Raw genomic sequence first — 13,120 nt, 5'->3', positions numbered from 1 at the left:
GCAAAAAAAAATATCTTGTCTTCTTTGGATTAACACAATATGCTCTCTAGTATATTGCAAACTTGTCATGATCTCTAGCCATCAATCTCAACTCTGAAGTACCAGGCCGTCACTAGATTGTTTGGGGAAGTGGTTTCAGTGATCAACAAGAACGTGTCAGTGTGCCCCTCGATTCTTGTTCAGTGCAAGGTTCGGTGGGAGTGATTTGGGTGCATGCGCTTCTGGTAGGAAAATCTTTGCATATCTAGATGCCAACGCATGGCTTGCCCAAGAGTGTGCTAGAAAAGTACTAGTAAGGGGTCCTTTGGTTCGTGGGTGAACCGCGGGGAGAGCGAAGGAAAATTTCCTCAGGAACGAGCTGACGTCATCATCCCTTTGGGCTTCGCAGAAAACGTTTCGGAGGAATCGCAGAGGGAAAGGATTGGCTCTCACTGTACACGCAGGAAACGAAAAATTCACGGCGACTTGATGTTCCGCGCCTGGGGAAGGAAACGAGTGCCCGGCGACGGAGGCACAGGGAAAGAAAAGGAAGAGGAAAGGATACGGGTGCCTTCCTATTCCTGCGCCGGCTCTTTCCTATTCCTATCCTACGTTTTACCAGCGAGCCAAAGGACCCCTAAAGGGTCTTATATGCTGTCTTCTGTGGCTTAGGGGTCCTTTGGCTCGCTGGTAAAACGTAGGATAGGAATAGGAAAGAGCCGGCGCAGGAATAGGAAGGCACCCGTATCCTTTCCTCTTCCTTTTCTTTCCCTGTGCCTCCGTCGCCGGGCACTCGTTTCCTTCCCCAGGCGCGGAACATCAAGTCGCCGTGAATTTTTCGTTTCCTGCGTGTACAGTGAGAGCCAATCCTTTCCCTCTGCGATTCCTCCGAAACGTTTTCTGCGAAGCCCAAAGGGATGATGACGTCAGCTCGTTCCTGAGGAAATTTTCCTTCGCTCTCCCCGCGGTTCACCCACGAACCAAAGGACCCCTTATTCAGGACAGAGCTTAACGGATGAATTATTTTGATGTTGACAAGATGCAACTTGAAACCGTGTCAATGTGTGTACTAATTCTGATTCTCAACATGAAGATTCACAAAATCACACACCAGAACATTCTGACATCATCAAATGTAAAAACAAAGTTTGCAGTAGTTGTACTTTCAAGAAAGGCAGGTAGCTCCGTAATTATAAAAAAAAGAGAGAGAAAAAGACAGGTAACTCATAATTATAAAAAAGACAGGTAACTCGCAACTGGTATCTTCACTTCCATTTTATGTTCTGTCGTCCCATCCAACCACACGATCAGTCATCTGACACGCCAAACCCATTTCAAAATCTGAACAAAAGGGAAACTACAATTACACGGAGGAGGCCAGCTCCTCCTATGGGCCCGAATTTTTAGTTCATATTACTGACCCATCCAAGCGCATGGGCCAGAATTTCGGCCCATCCACATTCAAAACATAATCCGCTAGCTACACACCATATATAAGAGATAAAAATGGGTGTTTTTATATTATCTACAAAATTTACAGCCTTTGTTATGCATAACTCAAAACCCCAAATTTTCAGGACTCAACGTCTTTATCCTGCAGATCCAAACCAACTAACCCTCCATTTGAACCATAAGCTGAAGGTCCCTCTTCACCATTGCTGAGGGACTACACCATCTGAAGTTCTGAATAACATAAGCTTCGTCATCTGACTATCAGCAGCCAAACTCTACTCACCAGAAAATGTCCTCCTCTCGTGTCAGTTTTTGTTATCTTGGCAGTGTTCACCGTCCACTGTGCTCGGTGGGTGATCCGGGGGAGAAGGGCACGAAGCCACGGCCGCCGAACACGGGCCGCATCAGCGCGTCATCGAACTTGCGCCAGTAGTAGTGGACGGTATGGGTCGGCTTGCTGAGGAGCATCCGAAGGCTGGACGGTCTGACAATGCTAGCAGTGGCATTCTCGAGGTCGGAGCCCTGCATGCTCGTCAGCAGAGGGGAGTGCAGGGATTTGGGCGACGAAGGCTCGGAGGCGACAGTGTTGCTGGAGGCAGGGAGCAGGAACTGGATCAATGGCTTCGTCATCATCCCAAACACCTGGTAAACATTGCAAAGTTTCAGAAACATTCAGAGAATCAAATTGGTTACTTATTCAGTGATTTCAGTATCTTTAGTTCTAGATGGTATATTGGTAGGCATAATCCCAGGCCAGTTTCCAAACAAATACTTGTTGCCATCAAGGACAAGTAGCAGAAACATTTCTCCGATTATTATTTAAAAACTATGACATGAACATCATCAAGGAAAGCGGAGGGGTAAGGATAGTAGGGGACCGGTTTATTGGTTCTTATAACATAACCTCACATTCCTGTCAGCTTTGAGCTATCTATTTAGAAATGATAAGATCCTGTTCACCACCACAAACTTCCAGATTTAATTCCAATGACACCTGACTGGTGTGATGTGACAATCAACTTGGAGCCTTTTGGGTTAGATCAATGGTGAGCATCCATTAGGGTGAGAATGCATGTATGTCAGGGCACCCTACATGATAAGCTGAATATTGGAACAAGATGACTCACCATGGTGCTAAATAGGACGACAGTGATTGTGCTGGTGATCATTATCGCATTGCCGTGCAGCTGAGTGTGTCCAGATCTTGTGAACTGCAATCCCAAGAGGAAGAGTTAAACTTGGAGAAGGAAAAAAAACTTAAGAGATACTTCAAGAGGAACTGGTGTGAAGTTGGACAAGGCAAAGAAAACAAACCTTGTTGTAAGCAAGAGCAATGGACACGGCACCTCTCATCAGCCCAGCCCACCATATTACGATCTGTTAAAAAAATCAGTTAAGATGATCCTATTGAAAAAGTAATTTCAACAGAAAATTGTCTAACTAATTACTCACCTGTTGTCTCCAGGTTATTTTTTCCAAAGGTGTCTTTTTCGTTAAGTTGGACAAGAAGGACAGTGGAAAAACAAAAGCAGCTCTTCCCACCAGAACTAATCCTAGCAAAATTGAGCTTATGCAAATGGATTTCCCAGGGCTGCAAATCAGAAACAACAAATCTGAGTATTCATAAACAGAAAAGGTATTTATAGGTGAGATGTGCATTTAACTGACCTGTCACTGGCAAACTCCCACTTTTCGATATCAAGCGCATCCATACCAACATACAGGAAAAGAGAAGTCTCGGCAATGAAGGACAATGTTGCAAAGGCATGCCTGAGTAGATAAGAAAAGTCAGAAGAAAATCGATTGGTATTTTTTTATTTAAACTTCTATGAACCTTTGTAGAGGGAAAATTAATGGAGTCAGTATAATTACTTGGTTGTAACTCTTGAGCTCTCTGTCACATTATGCCAGGTGTAATGTGACATCACAATACCACAGAAGAACACAGTGAGAATGCCGCTCAAGTCTAGCAACTGCCAAGACCAAAGAAGAGCAAGTCAACTTAAAATAGTACTGCAATACTAAAAATCCAATTCTCGTTTTGTATCTAGACAGAGGTGCACCTCAGCCAGCATATATGAGAGATAAGCCATGAGCATCATAAGGGCAACCTCACGGTCAGTGGAGTGCCTGAAATAGATCATCAAACAACCAATTTAATCTAAACTGTGATATCATTGATCTTCTTTTTATCAACAAAAGATTATATTAGGTGAATGGACCTTCCGATGTATAATTTCTTTATTATGTAAGCACTGAGCAATCCAGCCTGCCAATAGAATATTAAATGTTAATTTGATCTATTAGTAATCTCATGGAATCAGTAAAATAATAAAAGTAGATGATGCTTAAGAATCAACTTACAAACACTCCAAGGAAGGTGCTGGACAGAAATAGGTAACAGAAATTCCCCAAGAACTTCAGCACGACGGCTACATCAATTTGGTTAAGGTCAAAGTTCTGAAGCGCATTGAAGAGCACAACTGATGTGGCATCGTTCACAACTCCTTCACCAAATACAAGACTGTACAAAAGGGGTGTCTCATCCTGATTGAGGACCTGTTTTCAAAACAAGATCAGCACTATACAACACTATCTATGGTCTGCGTTTATCTCAAGATGCGAATTTAACAGGATCATGAGATTGTTCCCAAAACCAACCTGCAATGTGCAGACAGAATCTGTTGCAGAAAAGATCGCTCCAATTGCTGCAATTATGACAGAGCAGAAAGAGATGAAGCTCACATGGTGACACCATTATATCCAGGGAGAGCATCATGTGGAAAAGGCAGTGATGGCTTACCGAGGAAATCCCCTACATCTAGCGTCCCAATGTTCATTCTACTGAATATTGATATGGCACCTGACATAGTAATCAGGTATCAGACAGTTAGACATGCCCCAAAGGTGCTAGTGGTACAGCACAACACGATATAAAAAGCCAGCCTAATAACAAGGCCGCCTTTGTTACAGGTTGTAAAACTCAAGAGAGAGTTACAAGCAGGTTTTGGAAATAACTTACCGAGCGAGATCGTGAAGAAGGATATCATTGTCCCAACAGCACCAAATAATGTGATTGTCATGAAATTCCGGAAGAATTTCTTCTTCTTTACCTGGAAGCTGGTGAGGAGATATTTTTCAATTTGTGAGAACCATGTGTGTTTATACGAATAAACCGCAAAAGGATGTACTGTTAAAAGGGAGCCTCTCCTGAACTCTAACAAAGACACTGCAGTTTTTGTCTAAGGAGTCACAGAGTCCACAACATTCAACTTCAGTCAATCCGTCCTAGTTACATCAGTAACTTCCAGAAGAGGTTTTGAAATGCTCCAACAAACTCAGACTATCAAGGTCTGGGTTGTTCCAGAAACTGACAAAATAACCACCCCTTTACAGGATCAGGCCTTTATGGTTACTGACGGATAAATTGGTGGTACGAGTATAAACTAAGTCCTGTCGTATTGTACAGTCGTTCTACGACGGCAAATATGAGTACTACTAGTAAAAAACAGGGTTTTTTTTTCACTGTCTCACTAGCATGGTGCATGGAACTAATATAAGAGTCAAGATTTCCAATCAGCTGTTACAGATGGCAATTCAGGGTATGCGTGAGCGACCAGAGAAAGAGAAACATCCATGTTTGCCAGGGAAAGGAAGTGGAATAGAAAATGCATACGACATGCAAGTATGAGCCGGACCCAGACATTTGTGCGAAGATGGACAGCTAGGCCTAGGCCCGGAAGAAAAAACAAGACCGAAACCAGCCTGCTCCACTTCGTCTTGTCTACTGTGCGCAGGCACAGATTCCCCACGAAACCTTAACCTCATTAATATAGCACTAGTGCCACAGAATCAAGATCAGCCAAGCATGTCTGCGCCAAGAAGCACAATCGCAGGAACGCCGTGTTTTGGCTTACCCGGCATTGAAGATGATGGGAGGCAGGAGGTAGATGAAGAAGAGGTCCTCGCTGAAGACGAGGATGTGCGAGCTCTTCCCCTTGGTCGTCAGCAGGATCACCACGCCGGTGCACAGCCCCTGTCATTCACAGCCAAAGAAAGACGAGCACTATCAGAATTCAGAACCGGCGTCGTCTTCTCCGGCCGGTGGCATTATCAGCGGCATCAAGACGGAAGCTTGCTTGGATGCAGGCGTGTGCTTACGATGATGAGCGCGGTGATGGACTCGTTGACCCACCGGTTCTCCTCGAGGAGGTGGCCGAGGACGATGCAGGCGCAGAGCAACGCCACGAACAGGTTGATGGACACCACTGGCGCGTGGTCGGAGGTGGAGCCCAGCACGCCCAGGCGCACCAGGTGCGCCACCAAGCCGAGCCCCATGCCTGCCGCCCCCGCCGCTCCCCCGGCCGGCGAGCGAGATACGGCGGCGACTGACGGGAGAAGAACGAATTCCCCCGCGGCCGCCGCGGAGAAGATGCGAAGTTTAGCCCCGGCCGAGCTCGGCCTTTAGCTCCAGGGAATGGCTAATTCTGGCCGAGCAAAAAAGCCAAGAAAAACTCCCGCGGCGAGGCTGGCCGCGCGCAGGCTGCTGCTCAAGATAGTGGGAATGAATCGGAAGCGAACTCGGCAGGGAAAGAAAAATCGGAGCTTTTCTTTCCTTTCCCCTCGTGAGCGCCCGCCGCCGTTCCCGGCCGGGCAAGGAATCCCGAGGAAACCGCGGAAAGTCCCCGCGAGGGAGGAAGATTCAGAGACGAGCAGGAGCAGAGTAGGGGTGGGGGGGGTGGCAACTACGGCGAGGTGGCCGGCCGGCGTCCCAAATCGGCTTGGGATTCTGGCTGCTTCGTTCGTTCTCCTCGAGACCTCTCGGCTGGTTTCGCGCGAGCGCTCTGAGGAAGCTTTTCGTATTTCGGTTGGGCTTGGCGCATATAAAGCGGATGGGGCTCGTGGGGAGGGATACGTGGCTGGTGATGAGCGGTGAGCACCGGTGTTTGGTGTTGGAATGGTAGCAGCAGCGGGTGGTCCTGGGATTGGATTTACCCCGGCCGTGATCTGTCCGACAACCCTGTGCGGCTGTGACGATCTGGATCGCCGAGGTGGATCCACTGCGGCCACCCGTCTTTGCAGCTTGGAACGGGGTGGATTTTGCTCGAGTTTATGCTCTTTTTTTTCTGACCCTTTTAAGCAGAGTTTTGAGCTGAATATTCAGCGTGCAATTATGCTCTTTACAGGGTACAACTTGTAATAAGATGGTGTTCCATGGAATATGATTGCTCTCTCTCTCTCTCTCTCATGTATAAAGCCTAATCACTTTGTATTTTTCGCGCGTGAATGTCAGCATGTGCTCACTCCCGGACTCCCCTTTTTTTTTGAGAAAGGTTAGTTCTAAGGTCAGTCTTAGTGGAAGTTCCATGGCACAGTTACCTAGACTAAGAACTAGATAACTGTGTCAGATGAGTTTTATGGTGATGAAACTCTTCTCACATCCCATGAAACTTCATTCTTCTCTCTCCTTTAAAAAGTTAGTTTTACAAAAAAATGTACTTGACGTATCAAATGAATGTGCTAGAAAGGGAGCATGTGATGACTCCATCCGGTACTTATTAAAAAAATGATTCCATCTGGTGCTAAAAAGTTTGTCATGAAACACTCCATGAAAGCTTCATTGAGACTGGCCTAATGCCCCTCTAGCATCATTTCTGGTATTAGATAGAACCTTTTTAAAAGTTAGTTTTACAAAAAAAATGTACTCGAGGTATCAAATAAATGTGCTAGAAAGGGAGCATGTGATGATTCCATCCGGTACTTATTAAAAAAAATGATTCCATCTTGTGCTAAAAGTTTGTTTTCAAGAAGCAAAACTTATTACTTTCTAACGCACTAGATTAATTAATGGTATGAACCCAAAATGTTAGAGTATAATTAAAGAATGTAATGGGAGTATAGTCGAACTTATTTTCTTTTCATCATCTTTTTGTTAATTTTTCCCCTGTGTGTGTGTGTGTGTGATAACTTGGACAAATATCATGAAACGGTTAATGATATGGGCAGAGCGTGAGGTGTGCTTTTTTTTTCTTTTGGAGAAAGATAGAACGAAGGGAACAAATTCACATGATAAATGCATGTATCTAGCATTCCTGCATCTGCATGCTCCAATCATAGATTTAGCTGAACAGCTAGCTAGCTTCGACATCCTTAATCTGATGACCTCTCGGAATGATGAAGGGTCGTTTTTAGAAGTGTTGGTGTTTAATTACACTGCAAGAGTTCCTTCCATGTAGGGGAAAGCTATCTAATCTTCTGTGCCTCCATTCAGTTCGGTCGTTCCCGGCCGGGCGTGTTTTGGACTGCGATTAGATCGAGCTAGCCTTCCATTCTAGGAGCTGTCTTTAATTTGCGCACCCGTGATCAGTTGGTGGTCCAATGAAATGATGAGTGTTGATGGATATGGGGCTGCATCAAAAGTGGATAAGAGCCGCTGCGTGCGTAAGAACTCACAAGAAAGTTCTTGTTTGATTACTACTACTCAGCTGATCAGCTCCTCAATTACGTCGTCTGGGTTACGAGAAGTTCAATTATTGTTTTCCCATTTGTTAATTATCCCATACATGCCCTGCTTGTGAACTTGCCGAGTTCTGTTTAGTAAAATGGTGTTCAGTAATCGCGCGCGCACTAGTTATTACTGAATATGTATTCAGTAATTAGTTAGATATAGTTATACTGACGCTGTAGATATAGTTATACGCGCGCGCGAGGGTACTCAGGGGTCGACGATTGGGGCATGTGGCACCTGTGGCTGGGATCGGATCGACGAAAGGCCGGCTGTGCCGCCTGATGATGATCACATGCCTCTCGTTTCGTCGTTTCTGGATCAATGATGTGACGATCGGGGATGGATCATATCGATCGCCTCCTGGACTAGCTAGAGTCCAAATTTAATTACTTTGATCGATCTCTTATATTATATATATGACATTCGACTCTCGCAGGGTGATAAGTTGACTGACTACTAGCAGGCTTTCAGCGGTTGCAGGTCATCAGTACACGTACGTACGTATTTGACTGTGTAACGACAAGACCTGCGGTAGTACATCCGCGGGTGGCGTGGCAAGTAATAAAGTGACTGAGGGACAGCTAGGTAGCTTTTCCTACTACTACTGCTGGGTGCCACTCGATCGAGCTGGTTCATTCTCGAATGGCGTGCATGGAACCTTGCCTGGTTGTGGCCTGCCGCGCCGAGTCGGTAGATCGATCGATCCGACCCTAGTGGCAGCCTAGTGTAAAAAAGAAGATGATCTGATCGAAGCCAGCAAGAGCATGACGCTGGATCGGCTGCATGCGGCCAACCTTCAGACTTCAAAGAACATGCATGCGTGCGTGCTTGATCGATCGAGCCAGCAATCGGGACATGTGCGTTGTTCGCTAGTTTCATTTGTATACATACGTTGTGCTACTACTTACTACCGCTCTAATCTATCTTCAACTTTGGCAGTAGTTTAAGTTACCATACGTGCGTTCCCTGACCCTTATTAATTACTAGCAGTCTGCCGGGAAATTAAAAGGGGGTTACCGACTTGGCATGCATGACACCGATCGACATTGGTGGGTGCTAAATAAAATTAAACAAGGGCATGGCCGATGGCAGATATTATATATACGGTAGTAATGCTAGGATTAGGGCGTCCGATGTGAAGAGAAAATCGAACGCCCCGACCCATGTTGCAAGAGTCAAGTACCGATGTTATAATTATTGTTTTTTTATGTTTCGCATGAAACACGCGATGCTAACGCTGTGGTGGAAATTTTTTCAATCCTCAAATCCAATACCTGAGTTATTTATATACATATTTTTTTTGATGTTGCAAGTGTTAATTTCTGGTGTTGCAATTGCTATTTATTAATGTTGCGACGGATTGCGCGCGATGAAATTTTTTTGACAGGATACGCCAGGATGCTAGCGGTGCCCAAAACAAGAGGAATGCTAGCTTTTGCATTGCATTGTTGGGTGTTTGGGTGGTGGCGAACCGAGATGCATGCATGGGTCCGAGTTGTCCCCGAGCGAGCCAGCAGGCGCTGCTCTTGAATCTACGCCGGTCGTCGCCCGTGCCCCCGGGGGCAGTTGCACACTCTAGCTTTATGGGTGCGCCGCCTTTGACGGACACGGGCGGGGGCAGCGCCGCGCCAGCTTTCGCACACTGTCCGGCCGGGGGCACGACACGGGGGCCGGAATATGCATGCATGGAATCATGTAGTGCTAGTGCCCGTACGTGCGTGCGGCCACTCCACTTGTTGATATAGGCATGCGCGCGGCCAAGGATCGGATTCGAGCCTGTACGTATGTGTGTTGACACTGCCAGCAAACTGCTCATTCGTCCGCAGAGATTATCGGCGCACTTTGGCCCGGTACTAACATGCATATTTAGTACCGGGCCAAAGCCACAGTACCCCCTGGAGCCATTTAGTACCGGCTGGAGCCACCAGCAGGCACTAAAGTGCGCCACCGACAACTGGGCGCAACGGGTAGGTGGCCACTTAGTACCGGCTGGAGCCACCAGCCGGTACTAAATGGAGCCGAGCCAATTTAGTACCGGCTGGTGGCTTCAGCCGGTACTAAATTGCGACTTCTAGTACCGGCTGGAGCCACCAGCCGGTACTAATCCACCCACTATAAATCATCTTGTTTTCTTCCTCCCCGAGCCCGAGCCAACCATTTGACCGAGCTCAGTCTTTCTTCCCATTGCGAGTTAGAGAAGAGGTGCTGCCCCATTTTCTCAAGGTTTGTGGAGATTTCACTCATCCAAGTGCACTAAAGGTTTGCAACTTCTTCCTCTCTTGTTTGATGGTATTTATTATTTGTTTCATGCTCTGTAGTTTGAGATATTTGTGATTTTTAGAAATATATAGAATGAGCATGTTTTCTATGATTTATGGATGGATTTGAGATGCATAGAACCCATTACTTGAATTTGGAGAAGTTGTATTGGATAGTTTCAATGTGGATAATTTATAGGGATTTTTTCAATTTTTTTCCAAGTGGCATGGTTAATTAGTTTGGTATTTGTTATGCATTTAGTTGCATTATTTTGACACTCTAATGATATATTTATTGTGGCTCATATGGAAACCATCGAAAAGTTTAAAAAATATATATTTCGGATCATGAATATGTCGTTAACCTTGATCCTTCGGTGAAAACTCTGCTATTTGGAGCTAGAATCGATACCCACGACGCAGTGCAGTATATATGAGGACGCGAAGAAGGAGTACGGTCTTGGTCCTAATAATGAAATCCTTCATCGGGTCCTTTTGTACCGCACTGTGTCGTGGATGTCAATACTAGCTCCGAATGTCAGTGTCATCACCGCAAGGTCAAGGTTAACGACATAGACATGTTTCGAAACAAACATTTTTTCTTCTCGATGGTTTTAGAGAAAGTGAGCCTGAAACAAAGCCGAACATTGATTGTGCATCCCTTATGGCGTGAAACGACGTGTTCGCGTTGATTTGAAGAGTGTCAAAATAATTGTGGTTTATAATTTATGTTTTCATTTTAATTCTAATAATTTGTTCAAATTTTTACATTTATTTGATTAGTTGACTAAAATTAATTTTGTTTCTTAATGAGACATATAATTGACATGTTATTAATATTACTTATTAGAAATGCCTTTGCAACATGATGCCTTTGAGCGTCGAGCTGCGGCTCGGGCGGCGGTACGCAATCAATTGGAGCGCACCGGTCATTCGCTTGAGTTCGACCCTGCAGAGCGGGTTGGTCTTGTTAGCGGTCGTATTCGTCGTTTGATTAAGAAAGCTTTTTATATATTCTCCCTTGGCAAAGAAAGTCGTAAATTTTATCGTGAATTTAATGTCGAGTTGCATGGTACTGATGATGATCGTGAGTTGATGGCTCGATATAATGCAAGACGTGAAGAGTTGGGGCTGGCGGAATATGACCGTTCCGTGTCAAGACTTCGCGAGGCAGTTCACGAGGCATTGGTCCAAAGATCTCATGATGAGTAGTTTGTATTAGGTAGCTAGCATGTAGTGTAATGTATATATTAATTTGGACTTCTATTTATCATGTGTAATTTAAACATGTAGTGTAATGTATCTATTAATTTGGACTTCTATTAATTTTGTATTTCAACGTTAAATTCGCAGAAATGGCTTTTGTATTTCATTATGTTATGTGCCAAATTAAATGATATGAATACAAGTAAAATAATGTTGTTAATTAATTCAAAATTGTAGATCGATGGACCGACAATGGATGTATGGCGACCGGTGCACCATGGCGTGGATTAATGGTCTAAAGTCTTTTCTCGATGCGGCGGAGGGCCACAAGTCATCGAAAGGTTTTATGTGTTGTCCGTGCCGTGTTTGCCAAAATAAAAAAGAATACTCTAAGAGAAGCACTCTACACGCCCACATTTATGAAAAGGGTCTCATGGATAACTATACTCTTTGGACCAAGCACGGTGAACCTGGAGTTGTGATACAAGATGCTGAAGAAGATGATGATCATAATATTGCAGACTGAACTCATCTATATGAAGCGGGAGCCTTTGAAGATGAACCCATGGACGATGCTGAAGAAATGGACGAGGCTGGAGAAAATGCTTCAGAAGACCAACCACCTGATGAATTAGGTCAAGTTCTAGTGGATTCACAAAGAGACTGTGAAACTTTGAAGGAGTCAAAGAAGTTTGAGAAGATGTTGGAGGATCACAAAAAATTATTGTATCCAGATTGCAAGCAGGGGCTTAAAAAGTTGGGTACCACACTTGAAATGATGCAGTGGAAGGCAGCTAATGGTGTTACCGATAAGGGATTTGAGGAGCTACTTGGAATCGTAAAGAACATGCTTCCATAGGGGAATGAACTGCTCTCTACAACATACGAAGCAAAGAAGGTTGTTTGCCCTCTTAGATTGGAGGTACATAAAATTCATGCATGTCCTAACGATTTTATTCTCTATCGAGGCGAAGAATATGAGAAACTGGATGCTTGTCCTGTCTGTGATGCAAAACGGTACAAGATCAGGCAAAATGATCCTGGTGAGGTCGACGGGGAGCCTGTAAAGAAAAAAGTTCCCGCTAAGGTGATGTGATATTTCCCAGTAATACCACATTTGAAGCGTTTTTTTAGAAATAAATCCAATGCTAAATTGATGCGATGGCACAAAGAAGAGCGTAAGCAAGATCAGATGTTGAGACACCCTGCGGATGGGTCTCAGTGGAGAAATGTGGATAGAGAATTCTCAGATTTTGATAACAACCTAAGGAACATAAGGTTCGGTTTAAGTACGGACGGAATGAATCCATTCGGCGAGTGGGGCAGCAGTCACAGTACATGGCCTATGACCCTCTGTATGTTCAACCTTCCTTCTTGGCTATACATGAAGCGGAAGTACATGATGATGCCGGTGCTTATCCAAGGCCCAAAACAACCAGGCAATGATATTGACATGTACCTAAGACTGTTGGTTGATGAACTTTTGCTGCTGTGGAAGGAGGAAGGTGTACATATTTGGGACGAGTACAAACAAAAAAAATTTGACCTGCCAGCATCGCTTTTCGTTACCATCAACTATTGGCATGCACTTAGCAATCTATCCGGATAGTCGAATAAGGGATACCAGGTATGCACTCATTGTCTAGAAGAAATCGACAGCTTGTATCTAAAAAATTGTATGAAGGTCGTGTACATGGGTCATCGTCGATTCCTTCCC

The 13,120-nt window shown here is 44.8% G+C and overlaps 1 protein-coding gene across 1 annotated transcript; it reads right to left on the bottom strand.

Moving 5' to 3' along the window:
* Nucleotides 1-1,225: 1,225 nt before the first annotated feature.
* On the bottom strand, nt 1,226-6,280 carry LOC120694782 (sodium/hydrogen exchanger 2-like). Its single transcript, XM_039978050.1, has 14 exons — nt 5,593-6,280; nt 5,349-5,467; nt 4,454-4,551; nt 4,235-4,294; nt 4,093-4,139; nt 3,796-3,990; nt 3,654-3,700; nt 3,495-3,561; nt 3,304-3,404; nt 3,100-3,201; nt 2,884-3,022; nt 2,746-2,808; nt 2,559-2,642; nt 1,226-2,073 (listed from the first exon to the last, which is right to left on the bottom strand). The coding sequence occupies exons 1-14, from the start codon at nt 5,767-5,769 to the stop codon at nt 1,762-1,764; spliced, it is 1,611 nt and encodes a 536-aa protein (XP_039833984.1). The 5' UTR covers nt 5,770-6,280; the 3' UTR covers nt 1,226-1,761.
* Between the last annotated feature and the right edge of the window lie 6,840 nt (nt 6,281-13,120).

The sequence above is a fragment of the Panicum virgatum genome, chromosome 2K (genome assembly GCF_016808335.1).
Source record: "Panicum virgatum strain AP13 chromosome 2K, P.virgatum_v5, whole genome shotgun sequence".
NCBI classification, from domain to species: Eukaryota; Viridiplantae; Streptophyta; class Magnoliopsida; order Poales; family Poaceae; genus Panicum; species Panicum virgatum.
This window is presented reverse-complemented; position numbering and strand designations above follow the sequence as displayed.

Excerpts from the sequence above, each read along its gene's own strand:
- LOC120694782 (XM_039978050.1), bottom strand. The coding sequence starts at position 5,769 with ATGGGGCTCGGCTTGGTGGCGCACCTGGTGCGCCTGGGCGTGCTGGGC. Across the intron at positions 5,468-5,592 it reads CCATCACCGCGCTCATCATC|GGGCTGTGCACCGGCGTGGT; the intron begins GTAAGCACACGC and ends TGTGAATGACAG. Across the intron at positions 4,140-4,234 it reads AGATGTAGGGGATTTCCTCG|CAATTGGAGCGATCTTTTCT; the intron begins GTAAGCCATCAC and ends TCATAATTGCAG.